The sequence below is a fragment of the Podarcis muralis genome, chromosome 4, assembly GCF_964188315.1.
Source record: "Podarcis muralis chromosome 4, rPodMur119.hap1.1, whole genome shotgun sequence".
NCBI classification, from domain to species: Eukaryota; Metazoa; Chordata; class Lepidosauria; order Squamata; family Lacertidae; genus Podarcis; species Podarcis muralis.
The window spans coordinates 8,306,099-8,323,124 of record NC_135658.1 but is presented as its reverse complement, the minus strand read 5'-3'; the positions used below and the strand labels follow the sequence as shown (position 1 = coordinate 8,323,124).

The following is a 17,026-nucleotide window of genomic DNA, read 5'->3' as shown; positions in this document are numbered from 1 at the left end:
GGGAGAGCCTCCTCATTGGTTTTTTTGTTCCCAAATCCTGTCTTAAGGGTATGTCTGGGTATGAATAGGGTGAGCCTGTGACCTGGCTCAGGAACTAAGTATCTGTCATTACAAAAGACTGGCCAGGCTCCCCAGGGTATCCAATCAAGTAACCATTAACAGGTAACTTGCCAGACAGGAGATAAACCACGCACTCGGATTTTTGTTGTAAACCGCCTCTTCTGTGATGTAGGTATGATGTATCTGGGGTGGTGGTCTTGGGCTACACCCCTTCTGTGATGTATGCATGACGTTTCTGGGGGTGGTCCTGGACTCCAAGGCGGACAATTTAAAATGTCTATATAAGGGCGGACACACCTTGGTTCGGGGTCCTCCTCCTCCTGAGTGTGAAGCAAACACCCTGTTGCAACAGTTCAATAAAGATCAGGCTTACTAGCTCCTTTCTTCTCAATAATCTCTGGTTGGCCTCTGTTATTTTCTCCTACCGATGGAGAACCTGCAAAGGACTCTATAAGGGCTCTTGTGTCCTCCATAAGGGAATAAGGGCAGATTTATGTTTATTACACAGCCTGGGCTACATTAGCCAAGCCCTGAAGCATCTGCAAAAGTTGTTGCGTCCTGGGCTCTCTTCTGCACAGTAGTAATGAAGCCTTCATGTACTGGGGGGGAACCTGTGGACTCCCAGAAGTTATTCGACTACCTTCATCCCTAACCATCAGCCACGATGGCTGTGACAGATGGAAGCTGGAGTCCAGCAATGTGAGGACTGCCCCCTCTCAGCCTTAATGTGCTGGGCTCCACTCACCCCATACAGCCCCTCAAAGTGAATGAAACTATTTAAAAACTATTAAAAACAAAAAAACAAAACCGATTTCCTGTCTCCAAAATGGGAGGAGGGGGCTTGATAACTGTACAGTGGTACCTCGGGTTACAGACGCTTCAGGTTACAGACTCCGCTAACCCAAAAATAGTACCTTGGGTTAAGAACTCTGCCCTAGGATGAGAACAGAAATCGCACGCCGGCGGTGCGGCGGGATACCCCATTAGCGAAAGTGCGCCTCAGGTTAAGAACGGTTTCAGGTTAAGAAGGGACCTCTGGAACAAATTAAGTTCATAACCCGAGGTAGCACTGTAATGTGTTTTCTGATTGTAGCATGCTGTGACCTGGGAGGTCTCAGGCTTGAGCTCCTGACCTGGCAACTCTAATTGCAAAAATAATAATAACGACGATGATAATAATAATGATAATAATAGAAATAATAAATGCAAAGCAGGCAATACAACCCCCTCCCAAATCAAGAAAGAAACACAGACATACACACACAGAGAGAAAGAAAAACCACCAGGAAAAAAATAATCCCCAGAAGTATAAAGTTCTATTTACTGAATGCGGCTGATGAAGCTTGGTAAGTTCTGTTCTCGGTCCCAGTGTCGACTGGGAGGTGAAAGGTACCCTCGGTGGCACAAGAGGATGATGTCTGAGGCCAGGCCTGTTTCATCAGAAGTGTCGCTTGAGTGAAGACAGAAGAGAAGATGTTACAAATGGGACAAACAGCGAGGGGGCAAACACAATGAAGAAGGTGCAAGCATCCACTGTAAAAAAAAAAACCAAACCCCCCAAAACCACTTTTTTGTGAAGTTCAGCCGTCCCCTTCGCTGCGGAGACATAAGGCATATAAAGGGACAGCCGAACCTGTTCTGAGAGATTGGTTCGAAATAATTTTATCTTACACAGCAGGTGATTGTTAGAAGCAGTTGTCTGAGGCATCAATTAAAGGTTGTGGCTGATTTGAGGCTGTCTAGGAAGTGGGGATCTGAAACTGGGACGCAGGGGGTATTTCGCTGGCTCAAATTGCCTAATTGCCTGTGGTGGGAGGAGGGAGATACAGAATATTTTGCAAAAGTGGACCCTGAGAAAAGGAAGAGACGGTTGGGCAGGTCAGCTACTTCCTCGCCCACCTTCACACTATTCTTCTCCTCTGCACTTCTCTCGCTCTCTTTTTCTCCGCTTCTATCCATCACAAGAATTCCTTTCCTGACATGGAGGGGGCCCATCCATCGCCTCTCCTGCAGCCACTGGGAACACGGAGAAGGAGAAGCAGCAAGGCCTACAATGTGATGATGCCAGTTTTGGGTGCTGGCATCTCCGCTGAAAGCACAGGTGAGCAACCTGTGGTCCCCGGGATATATGTGATAGGAATTTCGAGGTCTTAGATATAATTGTACCAACCAAGCATGTACATAGATCAGCACAGGAAGACCGACCTGAAGCTATTTTTGATTCCCAAACTGACCAAATGTTCTCTCTGCAAGGTCAAAGGAAAATGGAAAAGCCTCCCCATTGTGTTTTCCTTCACAAATCCTGTCTTAAGGGCACATTTAAGATATGAATAGGGTGGGAGCCTGTGACCTGGCTCAGGAACTAAGTATTTATCCTTACAAAAACTGGCCAGGCTCCCCAGGCAATCCAATCAAGTGACCATTAAACAGGTAACCTGGCAGACAGGAGGTAAACAAAGCACTCAGATTTCTGCTGTAGACCGCCCTTTCTGTGGTGTAGGTATAATATATATGGGGGTGGTGGTCTTGAGCTACAACCCTTCTATGATGTATGTATGATGTTTTTGGGGGTGGTCTTGGGCTCCGGGTGGGCAATTTCAAAAGTCTATATAAGGGATTGCACACCATTGTTCTGGGTTCCTCCTCCCTCCTTCATATGGTGAGTGGGGACCCTGTTGCAACAGTTTAATAAAGATCAGACTTACTAGCTGCTTTGCTTCTCAATATTCTCTTGTTGGCCTCTGTTATTTTCTCCTACCAATAGGGAACCTATGTAAGGACTCTATATGGGCTCTTGGATACCCCATAAGGGAAAAAAGGGCAGATTTTTGTTTACAACATATACAGGCCACCCTTGGCCCAATCTCACAAGGGTGGCAAGGGGCGGGGCAATGGCAGGGGAGGTGGTAGCAGAAAGGAGGAAAGAAAGCAGAAAGAGAGGAGGAAGAGGAGACAGAGGGGGCAGGAAAAAAAAAGAGGTGCCTCATCCACTTTTGACTCCAGCCTGGTCCCCAGCTACTATGTGTCCCCCCCCTCTCCCCAACAGGAAAAAAAATGTGGTCCACTTCTGGCTTGAAGCATAGATGGGCCAATGGTATGATTTTGCAAAAGGAAACTTCATACTTGGCATAAGAATATTTATCAATGTCATGGTAGGAAATGGGTGAATAACGCAACAGTGAAGCACCGTATTTTTCGCTCTATAAGATACACCAGACCATAAGACACACCTAGTTTTTGGAAGAGGAAAACAAGAATAAAAAAATCTGAATCCCAGAAGCCAAGCTGTCCTGGCTTATGGGATAGCTGTGTGCAGCCTCTCCAGGGCAAGGGGATCCTTCATCCCCTGCCCGCGAGAGGCTGCGCGCGGCTAAGGCTCCCTCAAGAGCCACGCTCCCTTTAAAGAGCGCGCGGAGTGTGTGCGCAGCTCTTGGGGGCTTTTCCCTTGGGCTGCCCTTCTCCCTCCTCAGGAAAAGCCCCCAAGCGCTGCACACACGCTCCACACGACTCTTTAAAGTGAGCGCTGAGCAGAGCCTCCCGCCTGCATTCGCTCCATAAGACGCACACACATTTCCCCTTACTTTTTAGGGGGGGGGGGAGTGTGCCTTATAGAGCGAAAAATACGGTAGCCATTTTACAGAAACAACCAAGCAGCACCCGTAAAGCGATGTTCAGCAACGCCCACGCCCCCCGATCCTTCTCACTGCCTCTCTTCTCCTATCTTTCTAAACTGCTACTTGAACGATGGCGCGTCCATCCCCTTTGAAGCCGTAATGGACAGTGCAATTCTGGAAAAATGCCCTACTTATTTCTACATACCTCCTCCCACCCTTCTGTGTTCCCCAACAGTAGTGGATTCGCTAATGGTCTGGGCTTTTCACCATGGGCAGTTTTGTGCTGGTGGGGAGATGCAACAGGGGTGCGAGAAACAGGAGGTTAGGGACAAGGTGGGCAGCTCTGAGAAGGTGGGGTCACGAGAAGTGGAAGGGAGCGCTCCTTCGTTCACTGAGGCAGACGTAAGCGAAAGCTGGCTTTCCACAGGTTTGATCTCTATTGTCGGCAAAGCTTTTTGAGCTCTTCTCAAGGCCGTGCTTGCACACAGACGGAGGGAAATATATAGTGGGGAAAAGGTATGGCTCTGGCTTCTGAGAATCTTGAAAAAAGGCTAATAACTGAGCGCCTTTCTGAAACGTTAGTGTTTTGCAGTGAACGTGAACATAGCTGAGATGCTGCTCCTGAGCGATGTGCTTACAGAGGGGTATAACATTTTCCCAGCAGAGGGTGTCTGGGACATGCAACCCTCCTCGCTGAAAGCACATCCCTCAGTATTGTGATTGTGGTCAGGATGTTGCTTGTGCAAATGCCACCTTTTTGTTGTTGTTGCATACAATCTTCTCCTTGGCTGTAGGCTTCCCTGGAGTGCAATTCAAGCACTGGTGCATTCATCCACTAGGGTGTGTGCGTGTTTTGCTTTCAATTTTCTGACTGGCTGTGCTGTCCTTTCATGCACAAAGCAAAGACTCGAATTCCCCCCCAGCCTTGTTTTCAGCCAGCTATCCTCCGCGGCAAAACGACCTCCCATACACTGAAGAACGCGAGGGGCAAAACCTTGAGCTTTTGCTTCAGGACTGTGGTTTGATCATGCAGTTTGCATGCCCATCGTTTCATGACTGGCTGCTCAGCTGAGGCCGCTGGAAAGGATGGCATCTGAGGCGACGTGTAAATCCTATGCGTCTCCTACGTGTATCTCCTGGGATTGCCCGTTCACAAATGGAAGTTATCGCTTGCTTTTGCAGCGATCGTGCAACAAACGTGCATGTGTGAAGCTGCCCTTTGTGAACAGCAGTCATCCGAAATATGAATTCATTGCATTTCATCCTACTTAAAATTTATGTCCTGCCTTCCAGCTTTGTGGGGGGGGGGGGTTTGTATGGCTTGCAAAGAATAAAAATGAATGAAACATCAAAAATAAAATTCTGCCCCACCCGTTAAAGCCTACCTTAAAACTGAGCAGATGAGTAGTAATAAAACAAATGATCCATCAAATGCTCAGCACATTTAAAAAAATGTTTCAACCTGGCACTCTGTCATTAAAGTGAGTCTCATAGGCTCTCCAGGGAGGGTATTTCACAAATGGGGAGGGGCCACCAGAGAGAAGGCCCTATCCCTGACCACCTGATTTCAGAAGGTGGGGGGTACCTGGCGAAGGTCCAGAGAAGGTGCTTCTTTTAGGGGAAGGTAGTAGTTCGCATTGCAAGGGACGCGGGTGGCGCTGTGGGTTAAACCACAGAGCCTAGGGCTTGCTGATCAGAAGGTCGGCGGTTCAAATCCCCGTGACAGGGTGAGCTCCCATTGCTCGGTCCCTGCTTCTGCCAACCTAGCAGTTCGAAAACACCCCAAAAAGTGCAAGTAGATAAATAGGTACTGCTCCAGCGGGAAGATAAACAGCGTTTCCGTGCCCTGCTCTGGTTCGCCAGAAGCGGCTTAGTCATGCTGGCCACATGACCCGGAAGCTGTACGCCGGCTCCCTCGGCCAATAAAGCGAGATGAGCGTCGCAACCCCAGAGTCGGCCACGACTGGACCTAATGGTCAGGGGTCCCTTTACCTTTAGTAGTTTGCATCAAGCAGGGAAGGGAAACATTAAGAGTATAGGAAATGCAGCCGCAGAGTATAGCAGAAAGTGGCCGAGTTTCATTTACTTACTTGCCTAAATTCCTAGCACTTTCCATCAGTCCACTGCTAGCATGACTGCACATTCAGACATGCAGGAGAAAATAGGCCCTTTTGATAGAATGGGTCGCATTAACAGATCTTGCTGTGAAGCAGGTTCCTGGCAGAGTGAGGCTCCCCAGCAAGACCCTCTCTCCACCACGGTGCCCCTGAAATTTGCCACAAAGCTAAGTGTGAAGGGTATCCCTCCGAGTGAGAATACATTCACTCCCCCTGGCCTTTACAGTAACTTCAGGCGAGAAGGTAACATCTTCATCCTCACTTTGCAGGGCTCACCACAGGGGCAAAATTATTCCCTCCTAAGCAATCCCTCCTCTCTGGCCAACCCCTTTATCCCCTTAGCCAGGGATGATGGGACCTGTGGCCCTCCGGACGCTGCCAGATTCCAGCTCCTATCAGAGTGGCTAGGGATGATGGGAGTTGTAGTCCAACAACATTTTTATTTTCTATTTTATTCTGTGAACCGCCCTGAGATCTTGTATAAATTTAACAAATAAATAAACACCTGGTGGGCCGCAGGTTACCCATCCCTGCTCTTGGTCAACCTTCCTCAACCTGGTGCCCTGCTCCAGGTTCTTTAGGATTACAACTCCCATCATCCCTGAGCGTTGACCATGCTGGCTGGGGCTGGTGGGAATTGGAGGCTGTCAGGGTGGGGGAAGACTACTTGAAGCCACACACATCATTGCCTCGTAACATCTCCCATTCAAGTCCTTCTCTTTTGCTTCCATCCCCGCCCACCAAATCCTGATTCACTGCTATGCCTAGCCCACCAACTCATTTTCAATGCCTCCACTCATCCATTCCCAACTTCTCCCTGATAGCCACACAGACTCTGGAGTGAGTTCCCCAATCCCAGTATTCCCAATGCAGCAGAAGAGAGGGGCCAGGCTGGCCAAATGGCAGCTAGATCTCTTGCAAAGGCGTTGAGCATTTCAACATCACAACGGTTCCTTCAAGGAAATGAAGTCCTGCCTGACCTTCAAGTGACTTGCTTGCCAAAACTGAACAAGCTTGAGACACCGATAAAATACTACTTAGCTGAAATCCAATAGAGCAAAAAGTCTGAAATGTAGAACACTTGGGGAAGAAGTTATTTCATGCATGGCTTTCTTTAAATAGTCCTGTGTTAAGGCAACTGCCTTTGTTTATACACAGCAAGGAGAATGGAATATAGATATACACCACTAGAGACCTGCAGTCAAAGATTTGGCTGGCTAGTTAAAAATCAATATATGAAATTCAGACACCCACACTCAAATATCATTTTCCCCCACCTCACTACAGTTCCCCCATATTCAAAGCTACTTTGTCTGTCCAAAACCTGCAACGCCATCCCCCTAAACCCCAAGTGAAGGTTTTCTCCAGACAAACTGCTCTTCCACTGCCCTCGTTTCTCATAATTCCCTCTTAGCTGTAAGAAGTCACATTCCAGGACATCACAGCAGTTGAGCTAATGGCTGGTTTGAAAGGTGGAGACGAATAGCCACAAGACAACTGGCAGCCCAGTTTTAGCAAGAAATACTGGTGGAACAGACGAACACCATCACACACTCATCAGCCCCAGCTAGGATGGTATGGCATCAAGGGACCATACTTCAACATCATCAGGAGAGCCACAGGTTTCCCACCCTGGTCTAGAGGCTCAGGTGCTTCCCAGAGATCTTGTGTTACGGGGCAGCTATATATTTTTAAAAATTCAGTAAATTCAGAGTCAATGTAGTGTAGTGGTTAGAGCAGCGGTTCTCAATCTGTGGGTCCCCAGATGTTGTTGGACTACAACTCCCATCATCCCTGAGCTAGGGATGATGGGAGTTGTAGTCCAACAACATCTGAGGACCCGCAGGTTGAGAACAGCTGGGTTAGAGTGTCAGATTTGGAGCTGGGAGAGACCAGGGTTCAAATTGCCACTTGGCCATGAAGATAGCTGGATGACCTCGGGCCAGTCGCTGCCTCTCAGCCTATCCTACCTAACAGGGTTGTTGAGGGGATTAAATGAGGGGGCAGGATCATCTATGCCACCTTGAGCATAGATGAACATTAATAACATTAATGAACATCAATAAATAAAGTTAACGAATGCCTCTAAAGAAATGTCAAGGGGCCTTTGAGATTCTAGTAAACCACCGATTTCAGGTAAATTGCACTCAATTGTGGAAGCTCCACATCCATCACAGATGGAACTGCTCACCGGGGAGTCAAACCAGGACTAAGCAAAGGTATTTTTAACGAGTTAACTCTAGACAAGCATGTTCCTCCTCAAGCCCTAAGGAACGAGTTGACAAAAGTTCAAATGAGCCAATTTATTTCAACTTTGGGTATATTCCTTCCTTAGGGCTTCGGGTGCAATACAAATATATAAACATCACACTAAGCATAACATGTCACAAATCCTCACCCCCAATTAAAAGCTTAATCCTGGCCCCAAGTGCCTGTCTCAAAAGAAAAGAAAAATCTTACAATGCTGGTAGGGGAAAAAAAATACCAGCATGGTTTGCAGACTGAAGACTGTATCAGAAATGCAGGAAGCCAACAAGCCTCGAAGATACTCCTGTAAGCACTATGGAGACTACTTGGCTTGTGCTGCTCCTGCTATTACTATGGTGGCCTTATCTGAGGAAGGGCAGCAGCAAGCCAAAGGCCTCAGTGCCATTGAAAGAAAAGGTAAAGGGACCCCTGACCATTAGGTCCAGTCGTGGCCGACTCTGGGGTTGCGGCGCTCATCTCGCTTTACTGGCAGAGGGAGCCGGCGTACAGCTTCCGGGTCATTTGGCCAGCAGGACTAAGCCGCTTCTGGCGAACCAGAGCAGCGCACGGAAACGCCGTTTACCTTCCCGCCGGAACGGTACCTATTTATCTACTTGCACTTTGACGTGCTTTCAAACTGCTAGGTTGGCAGGAGCAGGGACCGAGCAACGGGAGCTCACCCCGTCGCAGGGATTCGAACAACCAACCTTCCGATCGGCAAGTCCTAGGCTCTGTGGTTTAACCCACAGAGCCACCCGCGTCCCTTCAAAACCATCATCAGTTGGGATCAGTTGGTCCCTCACCTTTCCCGCCCCGACCTGACCACAGTGATTCATGCGACAGTCACCTCCAGGCTTGACTACTGTAACTCGCTCTACGCTGGGCTGCCCTTGAAACTGTCCCAGAAACTCCAGCAGGTGCAGAATGCTGCAGCGAGGCTCCTTAAGGGGTCCTTGCCATGGGAGCATATTCACCCAGTGCTCTACCAGCTGTACTGGCTCCCGGTGGAATACAGGGTCAGGTTCAAGGTGCTGGTTTTGACATTTAAAGCCCTATGTGGCCTAGGACCCTCATACGTACGGGACTGCCTCTCTTGGTATGTCCCACAGAGGACCCTAAGGTCCATGAGTAATAACAGCTTAAAGGTCCCGGGCCTTAAGGAAGCCAGACTATCCTCCACCGGGGCCAGGGCCTTTTCAGTGATGGCTCCGACCTGGTGGAATGCTCTGTCCCACGAGTCTAGGGCCCTGCAGGACTTGATTTCCTTCCACAGGGCCTGTAAGACAGAGCTATTCCACCTGGCCCTCAATCTGAATTAGCCTGATCCTCTATTCCCTTTCCTCTTATATGAAGAAACCCTTTCTGGGACCCCACATTTAAATTCTTCCCCGGTCTTGCTGGCCCTAGTAGGGCCAACTTGGCCAGTTAGCCCTGGTAATCATTTGATGTCTACTGACTGGGGTTTTGTCCCGTCCCCCCATGACCCCTGAATTTTGAATTTTATTGATATGATGCTGCATTTTATGTTGTATTTTATGCTGTTTTAAAGTCGCATTTTAATCAATGTTTTACAGTGGTGCCCTGCAAGACGAATGCCTCGCAAGACGAAAGGGTTTTTCGTCATGGAGGCGCTTCGCAAGACGAAGTTCCCTATGGGCTTGCTTCGCAAGACGAAAACGTCTTGCGAGTCTCGCCATTTCCCCCCCGCTCCCCCCCCCTTTTTCAAAGCCGCTAAGCTGTTAATAGCCTTTTAACAGCTTAGCCGCTAAGCCCGCTAAGCCGCTAATAGCGCTAAATCGCTAATAGCGCTAATCCGTTTAGCCGCCAATGGGGTTGCTTCGCAAGACGAAAAAACCGCTAGAAGAAAAGAATCACGGAACGGATTCTTTTCGTCTTGCGAGGCACCACTGTATATTTGCTGTTAGCCGCCCTGAGCCCGGTTTTTAAACCGGGAAGGGCAGGGTATAAATAAAAAAATATTATAATATTATTATTATTGATGCAGTATCAAATAGGGGGGAGCTCGTGCAATGGAGAGAGATGGAAACCTCAAGCCAATCGCAGCCAATTTTGTGGTTGCTGTTTAGCAAACATCTCTTCTGGGCGGGAGCTGATATAATGGATGACCTGCATTATCATCTGCTGTATTATTAATAGAAATGGATCTAGGAGGAACTGGCCCCTGTGGAAATTAAATGTACACTTATATGGAAATCGCAAAGCAGATACCCGCCCCTCAAAAAAAACCTCCACAGAAAGCAAGAAACCTAAAGAGGAATTAGGTTTTAATTAAGGGAGCTGCTGGAGGTGGAAGGATTCTTTACCCATCTTTTATTAAAATATAGGCAATTTTATCAAACATTCATTCTGTCTGCAAAAGTTCCTGACACACACATTTTGGGCCCCTGGGCTAAAAGGTTAGAACAAGATTTCCTGACAGTCGGGCTCACATTAAGTTTGTTTGATCAATATTGTATGAATTGCTTTAACCTGCTTTGCATCTCTTTCCGGCAAGCACAGAAATACAGGAAAATATAGGTTAAAATCTCCCTTTTAAAACGCACATTTGTAGGAGGAAAGGCGCTCACACCTTTTAGAAAGTTCTCATATGCAAATGAGCCAAATGAAGTGTTTTTAAAAAATATTGTTACTATATATATAGCTTCAAATCAGAATCCATTTTGAGTAATTCAGTTCACTTGACTTCTCTGTAAGGTCTTGCCACTTGTAGGAATGTGCAAGAATAATGCAGGCAACAACATTTTTCCAGACGTCTGTAATTTAAAGCTTAGTATCACTGGTTCCCAATCTTTACCCTTTCTTAGACTCTTTTTTTTTGGGGGGGGGGTAGACCCTCCCACACCCTGCTTCAATGGAAGCTAGATCATGGAACTAAAGCAGCTGCCTTGTAGTGACCCAAACCATTGGTCCATCTAGCGGTCTACACTGAACTACCACCAAATTATGACACTTCTCAATTGCATTTGTACATTTTTGCTGCCCATTTTCAGAATACAGGGGACGCTCGGGTTGCATATATGATCAGTGCGGGAGGCACGTTCGCAACCCGCAGCGCCGTGTCGGCGCATGTGCAGGTTGTGATTCGGCGCTTCTGCGCATAGTGCGATTTAGTGCTGCTGCGCATGCGTCGAAACCCAGAAGTAACCCGTTCCGGTACTTCTGGGTTCGGCGCGGTGCGCAACCCGAAAACGCACAACCTGAAGCGTCTGTAACCCGAGGTATGACAGACAACCAGTGATCAAAGAAACCAGGCAGAATTGCCATGTGTACTTGGTTAACCTACAGAGTGCATGCAGTTCTTACTGAGAAAGCACCTGACATTTTGTAAAAAAAAGACGTGTGGATAATGGCAGGTCTGTTAATGGTGCTGAGAGAATGAAAGATCTGATGAAAAACACACAGACACAAGAGCCACAACGTGTGGCTTACAAACAAGGAAGTCCATACCGCCAAATGTGGCTAACTGGAAAATAGAAAACTCCGTTTACCTGGGGCATAGCCTGGGCTGGTGGTCGGGTACATATTTGGGTTGTAGGTGGGAGCAGCCGTGGGATATCCAGCAGGATAACCTGAGAAGAGAGATGAGGTACGTTAGCTGGGGGAAACAGCAAATATCTGTGCAAATAGAGAGAGAATGAAGCGATTAAAAGCAATAAAAGGATGGCAGGTCAGCAGGAGAACTAGCCAGGGACTCAGATTCTGCACCATCTCCTACCTTTCTCCAAAAGGCAATGAAACATAAAGACATACAAATAGCCCCTTACCTGACGCCCCCGGTTTCTAAAATACTCCATGTGCAAAAAATGAGGATTAAAAAAATAATAATTATGACACCTGTATACATCTTTTCAACCCTAACAGTTCTCACAAGTGGTCCATGATAACAAAATCAGAATGTTTGGTGAAGTTTTCTCCTAGGGAGAAATAGCAGCTGTGAAAAGGAGATTTTCATTAGGACTGAGCAGAGGGGGAAAGTATTAACTATCCCATTTCTTCCCCCCTCACAAACAGACACACACCATGGTCCTCATTGTGATCCCCCCCCCAAAAAAAAACCCTCACTGCTGTGATTTAAAAAACATCAACAGATACAGGAAAACAACAATAATACACTTTACGTATAATTTGTTTTGGCCCGAAGGAATCCAGAAAACCAGGTGCCGCTGATAGTGTTCAACCATGCTGGGGGGGTGTTCTTCAGGGTCCCCTCCCCAGTTTACTACATACTCCAACCATGACTGCTGCTAAAGCCCTCAGAGGCAAAGGATATTGGAGGCTGGGGGGGGGGGGAGAGAAGTTACAAGGAACTCTTCTTCCTGCTGCCAAAACAGCCCCCCATCACCACTTATTCTTAGCAGCCAGAATCATGGGTAGGCAAACTAAGGCCCGGGGGCCAGATCCGGCCCAGTCGCCTTCTCAATCCGGCCCACAGACAGTCCAGGAATCAGCATGTATTTACATGAGCAGAATGTGCCCTTTTATTTTAAATTCATCTCTGGGTTATTTGTGGGGCTGGGTTATTTGTTTTTTACATGATTAGAATGTGTGCTTTTACAATGGTACCTCGGGTTAAGAACTTAATTCGTTCTGGAGGTCCGTTTTTAACCTGAAACTGTTCTTAACCTGAAGCACCACTTTAGCTAATGGGGCCTCCTGCTGCCGCTGCGCCACCGAAGCATGATTTCTGTTCTCATCCTGAAGCGAAGTTCTTAACCCAAGGTACTATTTCTGGGTTAGCAGAGTCTGTAACCTGAAGCGTATGTAACCCGAGGTTCCACTGTATTTAAAATGCATCTCTGGGTTATTTGTGGGGCATAGGAATTCGTTCATTCCTCCCCCCCCAAAAGAAAAACATAGTCAGGCCCCCACAAGGTCTGAGGGACAGTGGACAGCCCCTGGCTGAAAAAGTTTGCTGAGCCAGATGTTTTCAGTCCCAATGCTGAACTAGTGTGGCTCCTGGTTCTGTTCCCCTGAAAGGTGGAAGCAGCAAAAGGGGCATATTGTAGGGGGACAGACGATGCTCCTCAAAGCCCTCTGCCCCGTCTGCCAGCAGTTTTTCTTGCCCGATAACCAATGCACTTTTCAGGTGAGTAGACAAACCCCAAGTCCTATTAAAATGCAGCCACTGGACGACTAGGAAAGCAATCACCCGCCCCACAGAAGTGCTTGCAGGATGTGACCCCTCTTCTACCCAACTCCATGGGCACCCTGAGTAGCTATGGGACGTGTCTGGGATCTTTGCCTCCCCTTTATAAATTTATGAAGCCTCCTCCTTGAAGTTAATTAGAATCATCTATTTCAACAGTCATTACCACCGTGCTGGAATAAATAACTATTTGTTCCAACCTCTCATTTTCATCAGCGTTGCAATTCTGCTACTAAATCAGGTTAATTAAAAATGGTTGCCGTTAATGCCGGAGATGCCGACGATTCGCTAATAGTATGTAAAGCCCATGCCACTGAGGAGGGTGTGGGGTGTACAGGATTCTGGCAATCAAACGTCTCTTTTGAGCGTTATTTATAGAACCAGCAACGGCACACAGAATTCTAATGAGGACACGGCCAAGTCAAAGGAAGAAATGCGCACTTGGCTTCTCATGCGAAGGTTCTTGACTGTGGATTTGGGGGGCGGTTCTTTTTGCTGCTGCTTTTTTTAAAAAAAGGAAAGGCAAATGCACTGCCGCGATGACTAATTCGCTGCTGTCTTTTTACTACACATCACATCCATCTTCCTTGCCTCGGAGCGTTTCGTAACAAAAGTGCCCTTTAGATGTTACCGCAGTGGCGCGAGAGCTTTTCCTCCGAGGGCTCCTTCCCTGACGCCACCGCAACGTCCCAGTGAAAGTGAAGCTCAGTCGCGCAGGGCCGTAGGACCTGGTTTGACACCCTCGATATGGCCGGGTGGCAACTGTTCGGAACGAAGCTGCACAGCTGAAACTGCCGCCAGCTGAATCCACAGGAGAGCTGCGGCTGGAACGGCCAAAGTCCTAGACTGCTTGGGACCATGGAAGGTCGGCTCACCTCTTATATACCCATAGATTACTGTACTCTGCAAGTGAGGGCCTCCAGCAAACAATGGAGGTCCGCTTCAAACAATGTGGGAATTGGGTCTTTAATAATAATAATAATAATAATAATAATAATAATAATAATAATAATAATAATTTTATTTATACCCCGCCCTTCCCAGCCAAGGCCGGGCTCAGGGCAGCTAACAACCAAGAATAAAAACAAGTTGAATGAATACAACTTAAAAACAAGATTAAAATACAACATTAAAACATTAAAATGCAGCCTCATCACAGGAAGAGAAAGGAAGGAAGGAAGAGGGGGGAGGGAATCGGATTGACTCCAAGCCAAAGGCCAGGTGGAACAACTCTGTCTTACAGGCCCTGCGGAAAGAAATCAGATCCTGCAGGGCCCTAGTCTCATGAGGCAGAGCGTTCCACCAGGCTGGAGCCAGAGTTGAAAAGGCCCTGGCTCTGGTTGAGGCTAATCTAACTTCCTTAGGACCCAGGACCACTAGGGTGTTGCTATTTATGGACCTTGAGGCTCTCTGTGGGGCATACAGTCCCGTAGGTACGAGGGTCCTAGTGTCATGGCGCCTAGCCTTTGGAACTCCCCTCCCCTTGACTATTAGACAGGTGACATCTCTGTTGTTTTTCAGTGCCAGCTGAAGACCTTTCACTCTCAGCAAGCCTCATAGTAGAGATCTTCCCCGCTCTGCATCAGTACTGGGATTGTTGTTGTTTTTTAAAGATGCTTGAAAGTTTTCTCCTTTTTTAATGTGTTCATCGCTTTATTGCTTGTTGTCTGCTGCCTGGGACTCCTTTCAAAGAAAGGTTTCAGGAACACTCTCTACCTGGCCTTGATACCTAATACAATGTTTTTTAGGACGCATCCTATTTTGGTGATTGTTAGTTGATTTAAACTGGGGGTCAGCAAAGACCCACCCTTTCCCCAAAGTACCCCCTCCCAAAAGGACCGCCCGCCACCGCCACTCACGCCGAAGCCGCCTTGTCTTCAGCAGCCAATCAGAAGCCGTGCCACAGAAGTCAGGCTCCGCACCAGTTTAGCACAGGGACTGACCTAGCGGGCGGCAGGGTCTGCAAGGTTCGTGGGCCGGATTAATGAGCCCAGCGGGCCGCATACGCCCCGCAGCCCTTAATTTGCCGACCTCTGATTTAAACTGTGTTGAACTGGGTGGTTTAAATTGTTGTAAACCACCCCTGCATCTTAGGGCAAAAGGCAAGCAATAAGTTAAATACCGTATTTTTCGCTCTATAGGACACACTTTTTCCCCTCCAAAAATTAAGGGGAAATGTGTGTGCGTCCTATGGAGCGAATGCAGGCTCCTTGGCTTCAGCGATAGCAACGCGAAGCCTTTGAAGTGCAGAGGGAGAGCTCACCCCACGCTCCGGAGGCTTTGCGTTGCTTTCGCTGAAGCTGACTGAAGCCCCCGGAGCGCAGTGGGAACTCCGTGGGCTTCAGGCAGCTATTTGCAAACCTTTGGAGCGCAGCAGGAGTTCCCGCTGTGCTCCGAAGGCTTGCGGATAGCCGCCTGAAGCCTGAAGCCTCCGGAGCGCAGTGCAAATTCCCGCTGCGCTCCGGGGGCTTCAGGCAGCTATCCGCGAGCCTTCGGAGCGCAGCAGGAGTTCCTGCTGCGCTCCGAAGGCTTGCGGATGGCCGCCTGAAGCCTGGAGAGTGAGAGGGGTCGGTGCACACCGATCCCTCTTGCGCTCCAGGCTTCGCTTCGCTGGAGAGGCGCTGCACAGTTTTCCCTCTCTGCGCAGTGCCCCTTCAGTGAAGCGGGAGGAGAAATGGAAGGGGTTCCGTTTCTCCTGCCGCTTCGCTGAAGGGGCGCTGAGCAGAGAGGGGGAGAATCCCCCCCCCCGTTTCCCCCCTCCTATGGTCCGGCGCGTCCTATAGAGCAAAAAATACGGTAATAACCCCCTCCACCATGTTACAGCAGGGTGAATTGCTGCTGACCAATCCCTGGCGTCCAGCTAGCGCTCACTAGCGTGCTTCAAATGAAAGATGCAGGAGATACACAGACAGGCCCTTTACAACTGGCAGGGTCACCTGCAAGCAAGTGCAACATGTGGAGCAAAACAAAAGCGGAGACGGTACCCAGAGATGCTATCGCACGTAGCGAATCGGGTGTAATTACTTTGGTAAAAAGAGGTAAGCGAAAAGGCAGCCATGCTGACATGAAATCAATTCTTCTTCCCCTGCATTCGTCTTGCTTTTCGGTTCTCAGGGGCCGTTATTGTTTCCTGATCTATGTCAGAAAGGAAACTGACCGACCCACAGCCCAGCGCAGCAGACAACTCCGTGAGCTCAGAATCCTGAACCTGGGTCTCTTGTTCAAGTCCAACACAATCTACTTCCCAGCATAATGATGTGAAGCTAGAGAGAGAACATGCCATTATGTTTTTATTGTAATTTTACTAGTGTTAGCCACCCTGAGCCCGGCTCTGGCCAGGGAGGGTGGGGTATAAACAAATTATTATTATTATTATTATTATTATTATTATTATTATTATTATTATGAGCCATTCAACAGTGAGACGGTCTCCCGCGGGTGATGGTGGACTCTCTCCTTCCTTGGAGGTTTCTAAGCAGAGATGGGATGGCCATCTGCCATGGATGCTTTAGCTGAGATTCCTGCATTGCAGGGGGTTGGACTAGATGACCCTTGGGGTCCAACTTTACAATTCTATGATTTTATCCTCTATAGACATTTAAACCTCTGTGTGTATGCACACACACACACACACACACACACACACACACACAGCTGGCTCCCCTCCAGCCCTGTGAATGGCAAGACCTCAGAATCCAGAAAGATTGCCCATTAATTGAGTCAGCCTTTGAAGACGGAGCTCTCTTTCAAGCCGGAATTTAAGGCTGCTATAAATAATATTTGTTTATCTCTTTCATCTACCTGTTAAATCTGTGTTGATT

The 17,026-nt window shown here is 48.1% G+C and overlaps 1 protein-coding gene across 6 annotated transcripts in view; it reads right to left on the bottom strand.

The window, feature by feature from the left end:
• FAM168A (family with sequence similarity 168 member A) overlaps window positions 1-17,026 on the bottom strand; it is a 155,010-nt gene that overhangs the window by 14,300 nt on the left and 123,684 nt on the right. For 4 of the 6 annotated variants that reach the window (XM_077926884.1, XM_077926887.1, XM_077926885.1 and 1 more), the window contains 2 exons: window positions 11,548-11,628; window positions 1,385-1,510 (listed from right to left, as the gene is read on the bottom strand). In XM_077926884.1, coding sequence (XP_077783010.1) covers window positions 1,385-1,510; window positions 11,548-11,628 — 207 coding nt within the window. The remainder of the gene's footprint in view (window positions 1-1,384; window positions 1,511-11,547; window positions 11,629-17,026) is intronic. The other 2 variants (XM_077926889.1, XM_077926890.1) reach the window with 1 other exon arrangement.